Here is a 19,248-nt window from a genome sequence, read left to right as displayed (position 1 = left end):
TGTAACTGCCAGGCTAAGGCTGTTTTCCGAATTGGGGTACTACAGACAAGGACCAAAATAACTGGATATTCCACACAGGGGAACTACAGACAAGGACCAAAATAACTGGATATTTTCAAATACAAAATCCACAAAAATAATCCATTTTATTCAATAAACACAAAGTTCAAATTAAATCCAACAAAAGATAAACAAAAGGTGAACTCACTCCAACTGACAATGAATGTGATTACTTAATAAAAACTAAGTTCATTCAGATATGAGTTAGTGCCTATCAAGTCTTGACATGAGCCTGCAACTGTCAGTAGGTGTAGGCTATTAACACAGATGAGTTGTACCATCAAGGCTTATTGCATTTAAACATTAAACGTTAAAATTTGAAGTTAATCTTTATGTGGAAGCTAAAAATACCATAACAGCTACTGTATTCTCAAAATCATTCATCCTATAAGCAGTCAACAAGCACTTGCTACATGCCAAGCACTGTGCTAAGTGCTAGGTAAAAACTAGTCCCTGCCCTCAAACAGCATACATTCTAAAGAAGGAAATAGCATGTAAATAACTAAATACATATAAGATACACACAGAGTAGATAACAGTAATATCAAAGGACATAGCAGCTAAAGTGATCAGAAAGTCTCCTACAGAAGGTGGGATTTGAGATGACCATTGAAGGAAGTGAGGAAAACTAAGAGGCAGAGGTGAGGAGGAATTAGGGAAAGCCAATGCTAAGTCAGGGAGTCTAGAACCTGAGGAACTGCATACAGGCCACCGTAGTTGCCTCAGAGTGGATGCAGGGGTAGTGAGGTACAAAAACTAGAAAAACAGAAAGGGGTCACACTATGATAAGCTTAAATGGCAAACACAGGACTTCACATATGATTAGAGAGATGAGAAGGGAGAACCAACTAAGTTCCATGGAGGTTAGGGGGAATGACATAGGCAGACTTACACTTTAGAAAAATCACCTTGACAGTGGAATGGAGGGTGGACTGGAGTGGGTAGGGAATTAAGAAAGGGAGACTAGTTAGAAGACTATTGCAATAGGCCAAGCAAGAAGGATGAGGATTTGAACTAGGGTTGGGGCTATATGAATGAGGACAGAGAAGGAGGCATATGAGATATAAAACGTGAAAGTAGAAGGAACAAGATTTGGCAATAGATTGGATGTTGGGTAAGCACGAAGGGCTGAGGTTGTATGACAGAGGTTTCAGGGCTGAGTAACTGGGACACCAAAAAGCACCAGGGAAGTTCAGAAGAGGGACAGGTTTTGGGGGAAAAGCAATTATTTCTGTTAAGGACATGCTGAATTTGAGGTAACAACAGTATAACCAGTTCTAGATGTCTAAAAGACACACACAGAGGAATCATACGAATACAGCTGATTACTAAACCCAGGGGAGCCAATTAGAACATTAAGTCAATAATATTAAAGCAAGAAAGTGGAGGCCCAGGATAACAATATAATAAGCTAGTTTTTTTTTCCACAAAAAGGTGCAAACTTTTAAGAAATAAAATAACTACAGAATGTCTGACAATAATTTTTCTAAATTTAATTGTTTTAATTGTTGCCTTTTTTTTTAGCAGTAAAGTGATATCCCCCCATGATGGATAAATAAAAAATGGGTTTAAAAAAATTCATGAAGCAGCTGAAACTACTACAACCAAATAGGGTTTAAGTCAAGTCAGCAAGTATTTACTAAGCACCTAATAAGTCTCAGGCATTGTGGAATAAGAACTATGGATACAGGGGCAAGTAGGCAGTGCAGTGGATAGAGCTCCAGCCTTGGAGTCAAGAGGACCTGAGCTCAAATCCGGCCTCAGACATTTGACACTTAGTAGCTGTGTGACCATGGGCAAGGCAAGGCAAGTCACTTAATCCTTACTGCCTCACCAAAAAGAAAAAAAAAACTATGGATACAAAGAACAGGAAAAAAAAATGCCCATGCTCACAAGGAGCTCAGAAGCAAAAAGGGGAGACTACTTCATGCAAACAAGATGTACAAAGGGTAAAATGGAGATCAGTTCAGAAGGAAGGCACTAAGGGATATCTAGAAAGGCTTCTAGCAAAGATGGGATTTCAGCTAAAACTTAAAGGAAGCCAAAGAAGACAGGAAGTGGCGATGAAAAGGCAGAGAATCTCAGGCATGAGGGACAGCCTGTGAAAATGCTCAGTCAGGAGATGGGAGTGTGTTACAGCCAGAAGGACAGTGTCAATGGACTGTGGTATACATGGTGAGGGAGAAAGAAGACTGAAAAGAGGCCATGTTATGAAGGCCTTTAAAAACTAAACAAAGGATTTTATTTATGCTTGATCCTGGAAGCAACAGGGAGCCAATGGAGTTGATGGCAGTGACATCACTAGACCTGTGCTTTAAGGTCAATTTGACAGCTGAGTGGAGGGAGACTTGAGACACCAAACAGAAAGACACTGCAGCGGCCTAGGCAGGAAGTGCTGCAGGCCCATAGTGTCAGCAGGAAAGGGGGCATATAGAAAGGACGTCAGAATGGGAGAATCAACAGAACTCGCCAACTAACTAGATGTGGTGGATGAAAGAGGAAAGAGTCAAGGTTGACACCAAGACTGTAAGCCTGAGTGACTGAGGGGACAGCAGTGCTATCAACAGTAACTAGGTAGAAAGTTAAGAAGTATGGTTTGGGAGGAAAGATAATGAATTCACTTTTGGATAAGTTGAACTGAAGATGTCTACTGGACATCCAGCTTTATAATAGGCAATTGGAGATGCATGAATGGAGGAGAGAGGTTAGATCTGCAAAGGTCCTTTTCCAGAAGATGATAAATGTATTCATAGTGAAAATACACAAACACAAAGTAGAAAATCCAGATCCACAAAATACAATCCATTACATTTATCACTAGGATTCACAAATAATTTTACTGATGGAGGAAAAAAGGTTATGTTTGCTTTGTAAAGCAGTTAGTACAATTCCTGGTACACAGTAGGTGCTTAATAAATGCTTGTTCCCCACACACACATATGCCCCTCATTCCTCCCCAAAACATAAATAAAGAACTCATCCACCATGGACAAGATACATTTTGTCTTATTCCAACTCATAAGAATATTTAGGGGCAGCTAGGTGACACAGTGGATAGAACCAGCCCTGGAGTCAGGAGGACCTGAGCTCAAATCCGACCCCATACACTTGACATTTACCAGCTGTGCGACCCTGGGCAAGTCACTTAACCCCATTGCCTAGCTAAAAAAAAAAAAAAAAAGAATTTTTAATAAACTTGTCTTACAAAAGTATGATGAATCACTGATTTAACAAAACAACAGAAAGGCAGTTTGGTAAAAAGAAATGAGTTTAAAAGAGGAACTGTATTTAAGTTCTCTTTAATTTTAGATTCCTTCCATTCCCACTTTACCTTCCTTAGCTTCAAAACAACTTAGTTTCTAAGGAAGATCCCCAATTGCTGGCCACCTTCATTTTGTTTTTTCTCTTGTGTCCCTCAATATACTGGACCATGAAGAAGAGTCACCTCTCTCCTTTTCTCTCCACTAACATTTCCATAAACAAACTTTCCTCTGCTATCACAATTCTGCAACATCTCCCCCTTTGAAGTTCACTCCATCTATCTCTATCATGTGTTCCAGGTGCTCATTGTTCTATTTATCTGTCTCTATGTCACTGTGCTGCCTCTTCCAAGCAATGCTTTAGCATAGCTTTCTTTCCACCCTAACCCCTGCCCTCATACTTAGGGACTATAATATTTATGTCATCTTAAACACCTGATCTCCCAATTTTATCAAGCGGGAATACTGGTTAGACTTCCAACACTAATACCTCATATGTGTGTGATCATAAGCAAGTCATTTAACCTCTGAATGACCTAGTTTACAGTACTGTTGTGGAGAATTGTTCTAAATACTATAAAGTCTAACTCAAATGTCAACATTCATAGGAAGACCTCTCTAACCTTTATAACCTATATTTTTAATTATAGTTAGTTATTTGGCATGTCACCTACTAGGACTATAAAACTTCTTGAAGACAGGTATTACATCATTTTTAAACTTCGTCTCTCTCCTCAGAGACTATCAGGTATTCTTATTCTATAAAATAAGCATTTAGATATTTCTTACACGGAATTGTCTATGATTGCCAATTCTAGAGCACAGTCATTTCCCCCCCCTTTTCTAGAACGGTCTTTCCTTTGCCTCTTCCTATCTTACCAATTCTTCAAGGCTCCTAAGTCCCACCTTATTGTGAACAGTGAATATTGTGCTGGGTAAGATGTGAAGTTTATAAAGGTCCTTGCCCTCATGTAATTTAATGTGTAGTAGTGGGAATAAACGAATACATATAATACATAAAACATTAGAGAACTGTGAAAAACAAATAGCTATGTGAGGTTTGATAGGAAAGCTATTCCCATTTACAAGTTGCTCTAGTCCTCACTGATGTCATTTTCTCAATTCCAATATTACTGTATTACATAAATATGCTATAAGGGTTAATAGGGCATGCCCTGAGTCACCTTACTGATGATGCCTCAAAGATAAGTGATGATAGATGGAGAAGAGCTCTTGCAGAAGAGCTTTCCTCTGCCCATTATAGTGGTGAGCTGAGACACCAGCTTAAGCTTCTGGTCTGAATTCTCTCCACACAGAACTGCCACAAGGAAGGGAGCCTTCTACCTCTCCAAAGGAGTAATAACAACTTGCAAGTAATGCCCACAGGTGATTTTCTGAACCAATTACTGATTGCCTTCTGGCCTATTTGTTTTCTTAGCAAAAGTCAGACACCAGAGGTTCTGAAAAAGGAGGCAGTCATCAACCTCTTAAAGGGACATTTCCTCAATCGAATTTTTGGAGGAGAAAAAGGACTACCAGAGCATTACCCTGCATCTAAAGAAGTGAAATGAGGCGGTGGGGTGATGGCGGGGCTGTACAGAAGAGGTCTGGAGTTTGCCAACCTCACTGTCATGAGTATATACGAGTAGATATCCAATGTGAACTGATGTGAAAAAGGATTTTCCAACAACCTCATGAAAGTGTTTTACCTAGGGAAAGTGGTGGGGCAAGAGGAAAGTGGGGGTGGGTATCGAATGAGCTATTTAATTACTTTTTTTTAATTATAATTTTTCACAGAAGCCATTGACTCCTTTGAATCTTACAATGTCCCATGAGAAATACCCATATTGCACAGTGAGTGTCTATGAAGTTAGGGACCTTGTTGACTGCATTTGAGAAACCTAGAAAAAGGCATATCTAAATTTTATTTAGGAGACTTCCTCAGGAGTAAAACACTGAGGCAAGGGCAAGGAGACAAAAGAGAGAAACTGTTTCTATTTAGGCCAATATCTATAGGATATAAGGGAGTCTAGAATTCTGGAGGGAGGGAAGAACAGAGCCCCAATCTCATAAGATTTTACACTGTTCCACGTATAAGTCATTATTTTCTTTTTAAATGTAAACTTAACCAAATACAAAAAAAAAAAAGAACAAGAATGAGACCTGTATAAGAAACTTTGAGCTTGCTACATATGGTTTAGTTTTTAAGTATACACATGTCAATGTAGTAGGTAATAACAAAACTGCTCTATTTCTATCTCCTGTACTTTCTTCTTCTGTGTACTTTTTAATACTTTACTCATGCTTTCTTTCTGTGTATTTATCACTATCCATTAACCAAATTCTCTTAACTCCAACACGTACACATCTTCCCAGCTCAAGCCCTTCCTTGCAGTATTAATCAACACACTTGGTATGAGAATTCACATCTCATTATGTATCTCTAGATATGAAAACAAAGATGGTCACCAATCAGGAAATTTCTGAAAAAACTATCATAATAGAATACTGTTACATCATATGAAACCAACCAATGGATTCAGGGTAACACGAGAATACTTGTGAAAACTGATGCAGGGTAAAATGAACAGAACCAGAACAATTAACACATTAACAATAATACAAAGAAAAAAAAATCTGAAAGACCTCAGAACCCTAAAAAGAAGAAACAATGGTACCTTCAAAAGTCTTACTTTCCTCAAATAATAAGCAAACAGAAGACAAAGGACAAATTTTATAACGTCTGTATTTCCCACAAAACTTAAGAGTACTGAAGATAAGACAGTGCTCAAATAATTACTGATTCATAAGTGATCTGTAATCTTACTCATATCCTGTCCTCTGAGAAGTTACATCCTTTCTGCAATACCAGTACTAGATACATCAAGTGAATGGAAAACAAAATTTTGTCCTTATTACACTGAAAAGGTCAAATCTATGGCTCATTTAGCCAACCAAAATGCAAAAGGCTGGCAGGGGAATGTCTTCATAGGGAATATTTTGGACAACTGTAGAGGGCAGCAAAACAACAGCATTTTTTTTAAGCTCTACATGTTTCTACGTAACTTCAGATTTTTTTCAATTTTAATTCCTGAGTCTGGAAAGTTTTTCAACTTTTAGAATGTAAGATCTTGTGTTTTTTATGTGTCCCACAAGGTTCAACAAAACTTCATTAACTGCTTATATATTCTTGAATGTTTTCACCAATCACAACTAAAACCTGCCATCAGATTCTGATCTTTGTCTTAGGTGCATAGATTTTAAAATGGAAGGGGGCCTTAGATAGCATACATTCCACTCTCCTCATTTCACAGATCTGAAAACTGAAGCCCAGTGACTTGCCCAACACCACTGGGCTTAAGTAAGCAGCACAATCAGGATTCAGATTCAGGTTCTCTGATACTATATGTGAATCAACCAATTTTATAAGCAAAAAAAGTTACTGTTAGCTCCTGTGAGATTCTATTTTAATGGATTTATGAGCATATCAGCTAGGAAATACTATGGATGACCAGTATTTATTGTCCTTATCCAGATTTATAACACTAGCTAAAAAGATTTGACAATGTAAAAAACCTGTCCCTTAATATAGGTATAACTCTTATGGGGAAAAAAAGATAAAAGAATCTAACACTTGACTAGACTCTCAGTAGATCTGAAATCTAAAAGCCCCCAAATGTCTATAAGTGTTCTACTTATGAGGGAACCCTTAGTATTAACATGGTTAAAAAGCATTACTAGAGGGGCAGCTAGGTGGCGCAATGGATAGAGCACTGGCCCTGAAGTCAGGAGGACCTGAGTTCAAATGCAGCCTCAGACCAAACACTTGACATGTACTAGCTGTGTGACTTTGGGCAAGTCACTTAACCCCAAGTGCCTTTAAAAAAATCATTACTAAAGCCGATAAAATTTAACATGCCATCAAGCCCATTCAATTCCATAATCCTTCAGTTGGTTAGGTATAGATATGGAGGAGATACGTCTATGATAGAGGTGACACAGATGTTACCAATATTAGCATGAGTTTTTCCAGTTTAGAGTCTTTTTCCTGTTGAAAGATTAACTCATAGAAATGTTGAGATTTACAGTGGTTAATGTAGCTATTAATGCAAGCAGATGCCAGCACAGTGGGATAAAGGCTGCTGAGTGCTTCCCCGATTGCTCCCCATTACATGCCACCTTTTCCACCCTTAGAGAATGATAAAACTATCGTAGCCATGTTCCATCTCTACGGACCTATTCTCAACCTGCCCCCTACAATGGCAGAGTTTCACTTTTATATTTCTTGCAACAGATGGTACTTTAGATACATACAATCAAAGCAGTTTTAAGGCAGGATCACAAAACTAGATTTATCTTTCATTTAGATTTGGTATCTTCTCAGCTTACCACCATGGGTAAGCTGTTTCAAAATATATCTCCGGGAGGCAGGGATTTATTCTTATTTGACAGTCCAAAATGTAAAATGAGTTTCAACTTCAGTCCATTTCCTAATAGTTGTGACATTAAAATTAACAAGCAAGAGAAGACCTCAGATATACAAACTACCACCAGCAAAAGTTTACTTATTTGCTACACAGTTTAAAACCTGCAAAATTTGTAATGGTCATAGAAATTAGTCTCTGAAAGCCTGACCACTGATTTCTCATTTTTATTAAGAATATCCTCATATATATAAAAAGCTAAGTCAATTATTAGCAATTACTATGTACCAGGCATGACTATGTTAGGTGCTGTAGATACAAACACAAAGAATAAAAAAAATCTTGCATTGTAAAAGAGGAGGCCACAAGTAGATATAAAAACATAAACAGCAAAAATAAGTAAATACATACAAAACAGTTTGGAAGGGAGGGCACCAATAGTTGGAAGGGACTAGGAAAAGTTTCATGAAAGAGATGAGCTTCATCTTTAAGGAAGACAGGGATCCTATGAAGTGGAGATAAGGATAGAGTTCACTCCAGGCACCCAGTACTGTCAAAGACAGAAGATGGATTATTGATAGAAACAGAGTAAAGTGAATTTGAATGTTATCAGAAGTGCCTGCAGGAAACGAAGTAGTAGCCAATGGGGCAGGAAACGAAGTAGTAGCCAATGGGGATGAAAGAAAGACTGAAGCTTTAAAAGCTAAACAAGAGTATTGTATAACTTCTAATTTCTTATATATACTTGGTTTATTCCACCTGCCCTTCCTGACTTCATTTTCTTAATTGTTATTTTCAACTGCTTCCTCCTAAGCACAGAGGACTGGAGACCAAATGGGGCAACCACACAGGCATCAATTATAAAAGAATTTGTTACAGAAATACTGACAATTCATATTCTTTTTTGCCTGTCCTTTTTTACCTTGGAGTTTAAACTATAATTACTTGGATGATGTGGTTTAGAAGAGTATCACCCTGTAAGTTTTCTGCAAACTCCTTCTCCCCCTCCATTCTGCTTTATAAGGTGATGCTACTCAATTTTTCACCAACCTCCATAAGTTTGTAAATGAGTTTACATTATAAATTACTACCATCCTTGACTGCTGTGCTACATGGTAAATCAAATGTTTGCTAGATGAGGTGGGCTGCTGACCTCCTCACACCTGTTTTTAAATTTCTCTATGAAAAGGTGACAAGAGTATATATATTATCCTATTTTTCAGTTTGGAGTGTTAACAGCATATTCCAAGAAATCATACCAGAGCTGTTGTAATGTTGACTTTTCATCCACCGCATTTCTTAGAACTTATTGCTGATTTTGACCACTGCTCCAAACTAGTCAATCATGTGCAAACAGAGCTGTTTCAGAAATGGTACCCACATTGGAAGTTTCTTTTTATTCTGAACTTATAAAAAGGATATTTTAATATATTTATAAAAGAAAAAAAGGGACAAAGGACTGCACATGAAACTGCAGCTCTCTATTACACAGTTTACTTTTCAAATATATAGTGTTCAACCTGTTACTTGCAAAGCTAACTTGCTTATGTGGTTCTTTCTGGCCTGCCTTCTATTCTCTTCTCTAGACTTTTTTTTTTTTAAAGATGTCAATGACCTTTTTTTTCCTCTTTTCTTTTTCTACCCTATCCTTATCATTTCAACCTCCCATTCCACCAATGGGGGAAAAAATCCCTAGTAACAAATACACAGAGTCAAGCAAAATAAATTCCCACACTGCACATGTCTAAAAATGTATATTCATTCTACATCCTGATTCCATCATCTTTCTGTCAAGAAGCAGACAGCGCATCATATCATAGTTGTTCGCTGCATTGATCAAAAATACTCAAAGTGTTCATTTTTTTCCCTTCATAATTCTGCTATATAAAATTGTTCTCCTGGTTCTGCTCACTTCACTCTACATCAGTTCATACAAGACTTCCTAGATTTATCTGAAAATATCCATTTCTACACCTATTATAACGCAATAAGATTTTATTTCTTTCATACATCATAATGTAGTTAACTATTCCCAAATACTGTATATAGGGATCCTTTTCCTGTCTTTTCTCTCTTTGGGGCAGCAACCTACATAGTAGTGTCAACGGGTCTAAAGGCACACAACGTAGTAACTTTGGGGGCAGTTTCAAATTGCTTTCCATAATATTTAAAGCAATTCATAGCTCCAATAACAGTATGTTATCGTACCTGCTTTCCTGCAACCCCTCCAACAACTGTCATTTTCCTTGTTTGTCATCTTTAAAGTGATGGGTAGGAGAAGGTAGAACTTGCACTGGTTCAATGTGAATTTAGTGATCTGAAGCATTTTTTCATATGGCTGTTGATAGCTTATATTTTCTTCCTTTCAAAACTGCCTATTTATATTATTTGACTTTATCTTTTGGGAAATTAGCTAGTCATTTCCTTTTCGTTGCAATACAGCCAATTTTATTTTTATGTGTGTGATCTTATTCTATCCATGGAAAGTGACACTAAGAAATTTAAAGGAATTCTCTGACTAAAAATATGATATGGTCCTTGTCTTCAAGGAAATGTAGATGAACATGTGCACCAAATAAGCGGTTTAACAATAAACATAATCATATGAAAGGGAAACATCACTATTGAGTTAACAAGCATTTATTAATCACCCATTACATGCCAGGCACTATATGCTAAGTGCTGGGCAAACAGAAGCAAAAAAAAAAAATCCTTGCTCTCAAGGAGCTCACAGTCTAATAAGAAGACAATCAAACAACTATGTACAAATAAGATATATACAAGACAAACTTGAGGTACAGTCTCAAAGGTAGGGCATTAAAGTTAAGGAGGATCAAAATCTTACAGAAGTTGTGGCTTTAGCTGAGACCTGAAGGGAGTAAGAGAAGACAGGAGGAGGAAATGAGGAGAGAGAAGGAGGTTCTAAACACCGGGAGGTGTTCAGTGAAAATGTCCAGTCAGGAGATAAAGTGTTTTGTGTGAGGATCACAAAGGAAGTGTCACTGGATCACAGAGTTCTTGGAGGGGAGTGAAGTGTAAGTATACTATAAAAGTGGGAAGGGAGCAGGTTATGAAAAGCCTTAAAAACCTGAGGATTTTATATTAGATCCTTGAGGTAAGAGGGAGCCGCTGCAGTTTATTGAATAGGAGAATTGACATGTGCTAGAGTGGCCTAGGAAAACTTCAAGGGAAAGATAACTATAATTTAAACAGGTGGATTAGGAGGAGGGAATTTCAAGTGATAAGAATCAAAACTGAGTATTGATGATCTGTTTCAGACAGTCCTTCCACCAACTTGAAACAGAAATATCAAGAATCACCTCATTCACAAGGTGTCTACATTTTCAGGCTTGGTCAAATAACCAATTGAAATTATGTCAGCTTTTTCAAGAACTATTCTCATTACCAGATCTTTAATTGGGCATGAGATAGGCTGTTGGTGGGCCTTTCTTCTTAAATGCTGCCCTCTACTGAGTGAAACACCAAACTGGCTTCAGAATGAATAAGCAAAACAAGGTGAGCGCAGTATTGACAGAGGCTAAGAAACTTCTAACTGAAATGCTGTTTATAGGCAAAGTTTTGGAAAAGTTTTATTGTTTTACTCTTACCCATCTATACATTAACATGTCAATTTACTATCGTACTCCAAAGTATTAAAACAAATTAGTTTCATATTAGTTATCCAGGCATCAAAAAGTCAGAGATGATGCTTTTGTATGCTTGCCTCAGAAACATGAATTCTGAGGTTATTCAGTAGGCAAACTGCCCTTGTTGAACAGTCCTATATTTCCCTTTTTGTCTAAACAGAAAATGAATACTCTACAAGAAGCAAAGATTGCTAGCACTCACTCATTCATATCAACAAGCAATGATTAAGCCCCTTCTACAGGCACTGGGGAGACAAAGGCAAAACTAAAACAATCTCTGTCATCAATGAGCTTACAGTCAATTGCAGATGATAGTGTATACAAAATGTGTGTGTGTGTGTGTGTGTGTGTGTGTGTGTGTGTGTGTGTGTGTACACACACACACAAAATAAATGCAAGGTGGTTTTTTTGTTTGTTGGGGGGGCAGGAAAGAGTGGATCTAGCAGCTGCAGCGATCAGGAAAAGGCTTCATGGATACTCTGGCACTTCAGATTTAAATGAAACTAGGATTGCCAGATTACTGAATAAAAATTATTAGGGACACAATACAAACAGTTCTTTCCAAAATTATCACAGTAGATGCACAAATGACCCATGTACTGGTTAATAACTGAGATACTATCCAAATGTTTTTCGTGGAGATTATATGGCAATCTCAGACTTTTCTATGTCTTAACATGTTTACTATACTACATGAAATCAATTATAATCACAAAAAAATCGTAAGTTTTCATCAGAAACAGAATAAGAAATTCAATGAAAGCTTTGGAAACATTCTTTATGAGGTCAAAAGTAAAGACAAAACAAATCACCATCGAAGAAAATCAATTATTTACAATCACTTTGAATTGGAAAGGCTGCCAGAGAAAGTCCAAATAATCCCATTTAATTTAAGAATAACAGTAATTTAATTTCACTCCACAATTTGCAATTAATTATAAATTACACTTCTCTTCAATACTTGGAAATATCCATACATCATTTTAAAAATACTGTTGTGATCAGCTTTCAGGAAACTCTGGCCAGAACATCTATAACACACAATAATTATTTTTCACCAATGTTATGTTTTTATCAGTGAAGTGATTCTAAAACTAATCCCAAACCTTCAATTTAATTTCAAAACCTTGCTTTTCTTCATTAATCACAAGTAAAAAATCAAAAGTTCCAATCCCCAACTATAGTCCTAATTGAAGGGATGTTAAAATATGTCCAAAAATTAAGTGCGGGTAAATACTAAATCCTCTTAAACTTTATTTCTAGTTTGGAAACAAGTAGTGGTTGGTTACAGTGTTAAGGTTTAGCTTGTACTTAATTCCCCTCCCCATCAATACAAGAAAAAAACATAAGATCATCTGTCTAAGAATGTGGAAAGGAACCTCAGAATCCAATGCTCTAATTTTGCAGCCAGGAAAATGAGACGCAAGGGATGAAAGTGACTTGTCCACAGTCATCCAACCAGTAATCACATACAGATTATGAAGCCGAGCCTCCTGACTCTACACTGTAGGAAGGACCCCAACAAATGGAGGAAACCAATATAATAAAGTTGGATGTATATTGTGATTACGGCTCTTAATGACAGATGATGTCTCAAAACTATAAGCTCCTGGTTTTGAGAGGTCTTTTGAAGGCCTTCTCAATAACCAAAAAATTAATTTCTATTCAGTAAAGCTAGCATAATCTTGAGAAGTATGGATCTGTACGTGCAAAGCACACCCATAGAACATTTTATTTCCTCTGACATGGCAGATGCTAATGAGACAACAGAAATCTGTCAATTTATGTAATTCTAAATCTGAATTTGGTAATTCAAGAATCTTAAAAGGCCATCTAATAGTGATCTATACATAACCTGTGGCTAAATTAAAAGCCTCAAAACTCTTACATCCTTGATTACTGATTCCTTGAAAGATACTTCAAGAATCCCTAAGTTTCCAGTGGATATTGTCAGTGTCTTTTTTATCTAAACTTTTTTTATCTCACCCAAATAGTTAACAAAGTATTCTATATTTATTAGGTCCATTTAATAAACATTTGCTGATTATTCCTCCCTTCCTCAAAGAATACTGTTTCTAGTTTTACCAGATGCTAATATTCACCATATCTGTTCATTAGCAGAGTATCATTTTGTAAAATATCAGGCTGAATTTTATTTCTTGATACATACAGAGAAAATAGGTTTTTTTCCTACTATTCATTCTTCTAATACAAATTAAAATCTTTTGAAATTAAACTTAAATATCTTCTCCATATATAAAATCCCTCCAGACACTCTGTTAAGTGCTGAAGACACAAAAAAAGGGAACAAAGACTCCCCTGTCCTCAAGGAGCTTACAATCTAATAGGGGAGAAAATGTAAACAAATATACACAACGCAAGCAAGCTATAAAGGATAAACAGGAGATAATTAGCAAAAGGAAGGGAAGGCTTCCTGCAGATATCACAATATCACACCCTATACTTACAAATAAATTTCAAGTACTTTGATTTCCAGTCACTAAATCTAAATTAATTATCTAAAATCTGATCATTAAAGTATAAGAAAAAAGAAATTATTTTTAAAAACTTCCCTTTGTTCTATAAAAAATTTCACTGAGCCAAAACTATATTCCTTCCCCAAAAGAAAAAAATTTGAACTTTACTAAACACTTTCTAACAGTCTTTATAAGTATTGATTAGCTGTGCCCATCTAACACAGTGCTTCACACACAGATGATATTTAAACATATGTGGAAGAAATGAAAGAAATAAGTAAAATGTTCTCTCTAAAAGTTTAGAAAAATACATTAAATACTCCAGTGTTTTATACAATGAATGAATATTGGGGATGTAGATTTAAAGCTAGCAAGATCTGTAAAAATGACATCTATGATAATTATGAAATTTTTAAAACTTAAGGATTATGACTATCAAGCATCAAGTTGACATGCAATGTATGCTGTAGTTAGATCATTATGTAAAAATGGATTATAGTTTCTGATAGAAATAACTTAGTGAGGCCTATGAACCCCTTCTCAGAAAGTTTTTAAATGCATACAATAAAATATATGATTACAAAGTTAACTAAATATAATAAAAGTTATCAACATATTTTTTAAAATAAAGTTCAGAGACCACTGAAAACAATAATGGCTCATGTGAAAACATGAGAGACTCACCATAAAGGGTTAAAAAGAAAAGAGCAGGTATCTACTAAATACCTATAAAGAGTAAAAGACCCCTTTGCATTTTAAATTGCAAACCACCTGCATTTATATTAAATATTATAAATGTAATGTTGGAGAGAATTGTACATATTAATATCACCAAACAAAATGAGAAAATGTTTTGTAGGGTATGTTTTTTTTAAAAGGAATAGTGATACTCAAGGACTAGAAATCTTTCAACAAACCAAGAAATGTTTATCATAAAAATTAAGTGGTTAAGTACAAAACTATTCCTATGCCCCATCTTTGCCCCAACTTCTATTATTAGATATGGAAATAAAATAGAATTGGGCAAGTAAGTATAAGTAAGTTATTCTTTTGCTACTCTCTGAGGCTTAGTTCCACCAGTCTCCTTCAACTATTTGTCCTACTCCAAATTTAATAGACTCCTCGTGCAGATTTTCTAACCACATGGTCAGGAAATACAACAGACTACTATCTTGACATATGGTATCGTATTACAGATAATTTGGACGACTGGAAGATGTTTCTATCATTAAAAAACAAAAAAACAACTTGTTGACTGTCAAGAGATCCCCACCAACCTACTGTTCCCTTATATCTAAACTGTACCAGTACTGCCTAAAATAAATGGGGAAAAAAATTAACAAGAGCCAACACTAATAGTAAAGTAATGATTTTGATAAGAAAAGATTTATATTTGTAAGGCCAACTAGTTAGAAATTTTCAATCATTTTTAAAAGACTTTAAAGACTGTTAACTGACTAAAATTAAATTAAAAATGTAATTTCCCCAATGAAAAAGAAAATGCATGAAAAAGAGAACAAAATGATTCATAATCAATTCAACCAATAAGAGCTCCCACTATATGAGAGGCACATTAGGATAAACCAATTAACACTGTTCAGAGTTTTGTGGGATTTGTTTTTTGTCCTATCACTTGTTAAAAAATATTCAAAAACCTGTAGATATAACAGAAAAAAAACAAGAACCTTAATTTGTTATTGCCCCAGGTAAGACAATGCCAAATGTGTATATATTTTTAAAGACTAATACTGAAAATATATACTGCATGTGCTGAAACAACACAATATGATGAAAATGCATCACTTTAAATCAGAATCATCTTTTAAGACGAGTCTTAACTCAGATATTGACCAATAAGCATGTACTGACTGACCAGTGCATATATATATATGTGTGTGCATATATATATATCACATATATGTATGTATATAAAATCAACAACTTATTTTTTAATATTTCAAGCATCTTCACTTAGCAAGAATTCATAAGTCAGGCCTATTTTCAAAAGACTAAATTCTAAAACTGAGGGAATAGAAAAACTCTAAGAAAACCAGATAAATTTAGGTGACCAACCTAACACTATCACAGTTCAGGTGGGAAAAAAAAAACTATTGCAATGAAAAGTTGAGTTTGTATACCGGGTGTCCCAAAAGTCTTAGTGCACTTTAAATTATAAAAGCTTACTTTTTAAAAAGAGTTCAAAATGCACTAAGACTTTTGCGCACTGCGTATGTTTACTTTAAAGTAAAAAGCCTTAAAGAACAACCTATAAAATGTTGTATATACCTATACTGAATGAACACAGGAAAAAAGATTTTTTAGTGCTTGAAAACAAAATATCAAGTTCCTCAAAAAATACTTGCACATTGGAAAAAAACTAATTTTTTTTCTATGTGCAAACCAATGTGTTCCTTCAAAACGCAACCAACACTTCACTTGCACAAACACTGTGAAAAGGTCAAGTCCCTATCCTTTTATCAGCTGGTCCCAGTCTTGATTGGGGCACTGCCTAACCAGATCTCCCTTTTTCCTTAGATAAATATTATGGTCCTTCAGTCTCTATTACACACCATTATAATAAAGTTGTAACAAATTTTTGGGTTATGATGCAAACACATCGGTCACTCAAAAAATCAGAATTCTGGGAACGTAATTAAACTAATACAGGTTAACACCACCATTGATATTTGTGTCTTCAAGATTTTCCCGAATTGTAGAAGAAAGAAAAACTTCATTTAGTAAAATTAAGGACAAACCACCGACACCATCATGCTGAAACACCTAAGTCAAAAACAGCTTGTTAATTCATTATACTGCAAGAGACGTGGTGATAAACCGGTAGTGGGAGTTCACTGCCCATAAGGGGCACTCAATCTCTGCAAGATAACTTTGTCCTCCTCACAACCACAGGGGCACAGCTGCCTCCGAGGATTTTCTCTTTCCTCCAAATCACACTATTCACCAAATCACCATTTACCTAGCAAAACTCTCAATTGTGTCCTTAAAACTGACAACCACCAATAGCAGCCTGCATTCACCTGCAACAGATTTTTTTGGGTGGTGGGGAGGAGAACAGATCTAAGTTTCTATTACTACCGCTCCCCACCAAAAATTTCCAGCAACCTTTAGAAAAAGAGATGGATAAGGATTTAAACAATCTTCCAAAGACCGTGGGGGGCGGTGGGGGGAGGGAGTAGAAGGGAGATAGGGCAAAGGGACAGAAATCTTTTTCCACACTACAGCACAAGAGGCAGTGATTTTTAAACAAGAACCAACAATAAGGTCTCTAGCCTCACTCTCCTGGGAACAAATGAAAACTACAAACTACAAGCATCCAGCGCCATCACTCACATGTTGGAGGAGAAACTGATCTAAAACTAATTCGTAAAACTAGAGACTTAATTTATAAGAAAATAAGAAGGCTTGGGAGGAGGGGAAAGACTAAGATGCTGAAGGGTGAGGGGGTTAGTTAGTCAGCTGGTGCAAATGGGCATTTAAAAAAAAATCATAACTCCAGGGGGCACAGGAATTCTTGGAAAAGGGAACGCAAACAGTGGGGTGGAAGCGGGGGGGGGGAGGGGGAGAACGAATGGTGTGTGTCGGGGGAGTCCCCAAAACCAGGAGACTGGCCAGCCACTGGGATTCCAGTAAAAGGAAGAAGTGGCTTACGCCGGCGGTGGAACAGTGGTAGGCGGAAGGAAGAGGTGAGTGTAGGGGATGCTGCAGGGGTGACTAAGCCGATGCTGACCGACTCCAGGACGGAGAAGAGAGCCAAATTACAGCTCTATCCAGCCTCCTGGGTCTCTATCTGTTTCTGTGGGTTTCTTGCAAGGGAGCCCAAGATCCGCAGGAAGCAATAGGGAAGATGTGGGTTAGGAAAAGAAAAAAGGAGGAAGAAGGGTGCAGCTTCATCCCACTCTTGTTCCCGGTCCCCCTCCCCAAACCCAGGCAGAAGTCATCGTCCCCCCCCACCTCTGGCTCCAGCACCAGAGAGAGATACACACAGAGAAAGACAGACAGACAGACACACACACAGACAAGACAGACACACACACACACACACACACACACACACACACACACAGAAAGTAACGGTCCCGAGGAACAAACAGGGAAAGAATCTTTAGCACACCAACGGAGCAAGTCTAAGCACTAAGAGGAATAAATAAAAACAAATAAATAAAACTCCCGCAAAGGGAGCCTGGCGGAGCGCGGTATGGAGAGATAAACTGGAGAAGGAGAGGCTGGGTGGAGACACGCCTTCCCCCGGAGCCCACCTCCCCAGGCCAGCTCTGGAGCTAGGGGCCCCCCCGTGCTACCCAGATGCATGCACACACACGCAGACACACAGACACCGGGGCGTGCGCCCCCTTGCACACTTCGCACACTTTGGCGGGGAGCGCGCGCACGCGCGCGCCCCGAGGAGCCGCCGGAGCAAGTCCTTGCCGCGCACCGGGGCTAAAGTTTCCATCCAAAGTCCGCTGCCCCCGCCGCGCCTCCAACCGCCGACCCCCAACCGCCTGCCGCCGTGGGGCCCCAAGCTCCCCGGCCGGGACCCCGGGAGGACCGGCGGCTCCGCCCGCCCTCCCAGCCCCAGGCTCCGGTTTCACCTACCGCAGAACCGGGAAAAAAAGAACAGCGGGAAGAGCAGCAACAGCAGCAGCGGCGGCGGCAGCGGGAGGAGCTGGGCTCCGGGGGGAGAAGCGGAAGAAAGTTGTGCTTTGCCGCCTCCGGGATACGGCGGTGCCGGCCCCGGGGTCCGCGCCATCCCCCTAACCCTCCCCCCGGCGCCCGGCCCGCCCGCCCCCCCGGCCGCCTCTACTGGCCCCGGCGCCTCGGGCTCCGGGCAGCGGCGGCCACGGCAGCGGCAGCTCCGCCGCGCGCGCCTCCAACTCGCTCCGGTCGTGCCGCCGCCGCCGCCGTCGCCGTCGCCGCCGGGTGACACTGAGCCGTGCGCTCGCTGCTGCCTCGACTCCGTCGTCGCCGACGCCGCTGCTGAGGCTGGAGCCGCCCGCCCGCCGCCGCTACCGCCGCCACGGCCACTCCCCTCCCCCTCCACCCCGCCCGCCTCGAACTCCTGGGAACTCGGAACGCACCACCCCCTCCCCGGGCGGGAGGGGGACCGGGCGCTCGGCGGGGGTGGGGGCGGAGCGGGCCAAGAGGAAGGGGACCCTCGGACTCCCCCGCCCCTTCTGTCCAAACTCCAGTTCTCTCGCCTGGATCTTTTAGTCTAAACCGCGCCCACCCCTGCCCAAAAAAGAAAATGTCTTTTCCCCCCTCCCCCGCTCACTCTAATAAGGGAGCTTCTCCCTGAACCAAGCTTTAATATAAAAGAAGAGAAAAGAAAGGGAAATCTGGAAGAGGTTAACGCACCCCGGCG

At 38.8% G+C, this 19,248-nt stretch overlaps 1 protein-coding gene across 3 annotated transcripts in view; it reads right to left on the bottom strand.

The window, feature by feature from the left end:
- Positions 1-18,896, bottom strand: part of NECTIN3 (nectin cell adhesion molecule 3) — a 197,569-nt gene extending 178,673 nt beyond the window's left edge. For 2 of the 3 annotated variants that reach the window (XM_021007156.2, XM_078146700.1), the window contains exon 1: positions 18,483-18,896. In XM_021007156.2, coding sequence (XP_020862815.1) covers positions 18,483-18,636 — 154 coding nt within the window. In that variant the 5' untranslated portion in view covers positions 18,637-18,896. The remainder of the gene's footprint in view (positions 1-18,482) is intronic. The other variant, XM_078146698.1, reaches the window with a different exon arrangement.
- Positions 18,897-19,248: the final 352 nt, after the last annotated feature.

This window comes from Phascolarctos cinereus, unplaced genomic scaffold (assembly GCF_003287225.1).
Source record: "Phascolarctos cinereus isolate Bilbo 61053 unplaced genomic scaffold, phaCin_HiC Scaffold_726;HRSCAF=1367, whole genome shotgun sequence".
Lineage (NCBI taxonomy): Eukaryota > Metazoa > Chordata > Mammalia > Diprotodontia > Phascolarctidae > Phascolarctos > Phascolarctos cinereus.
Note: the sequence above shows the minus strand (reverse complement) of the source record. Positions and strands in the feature narration are given on the sequence as shown.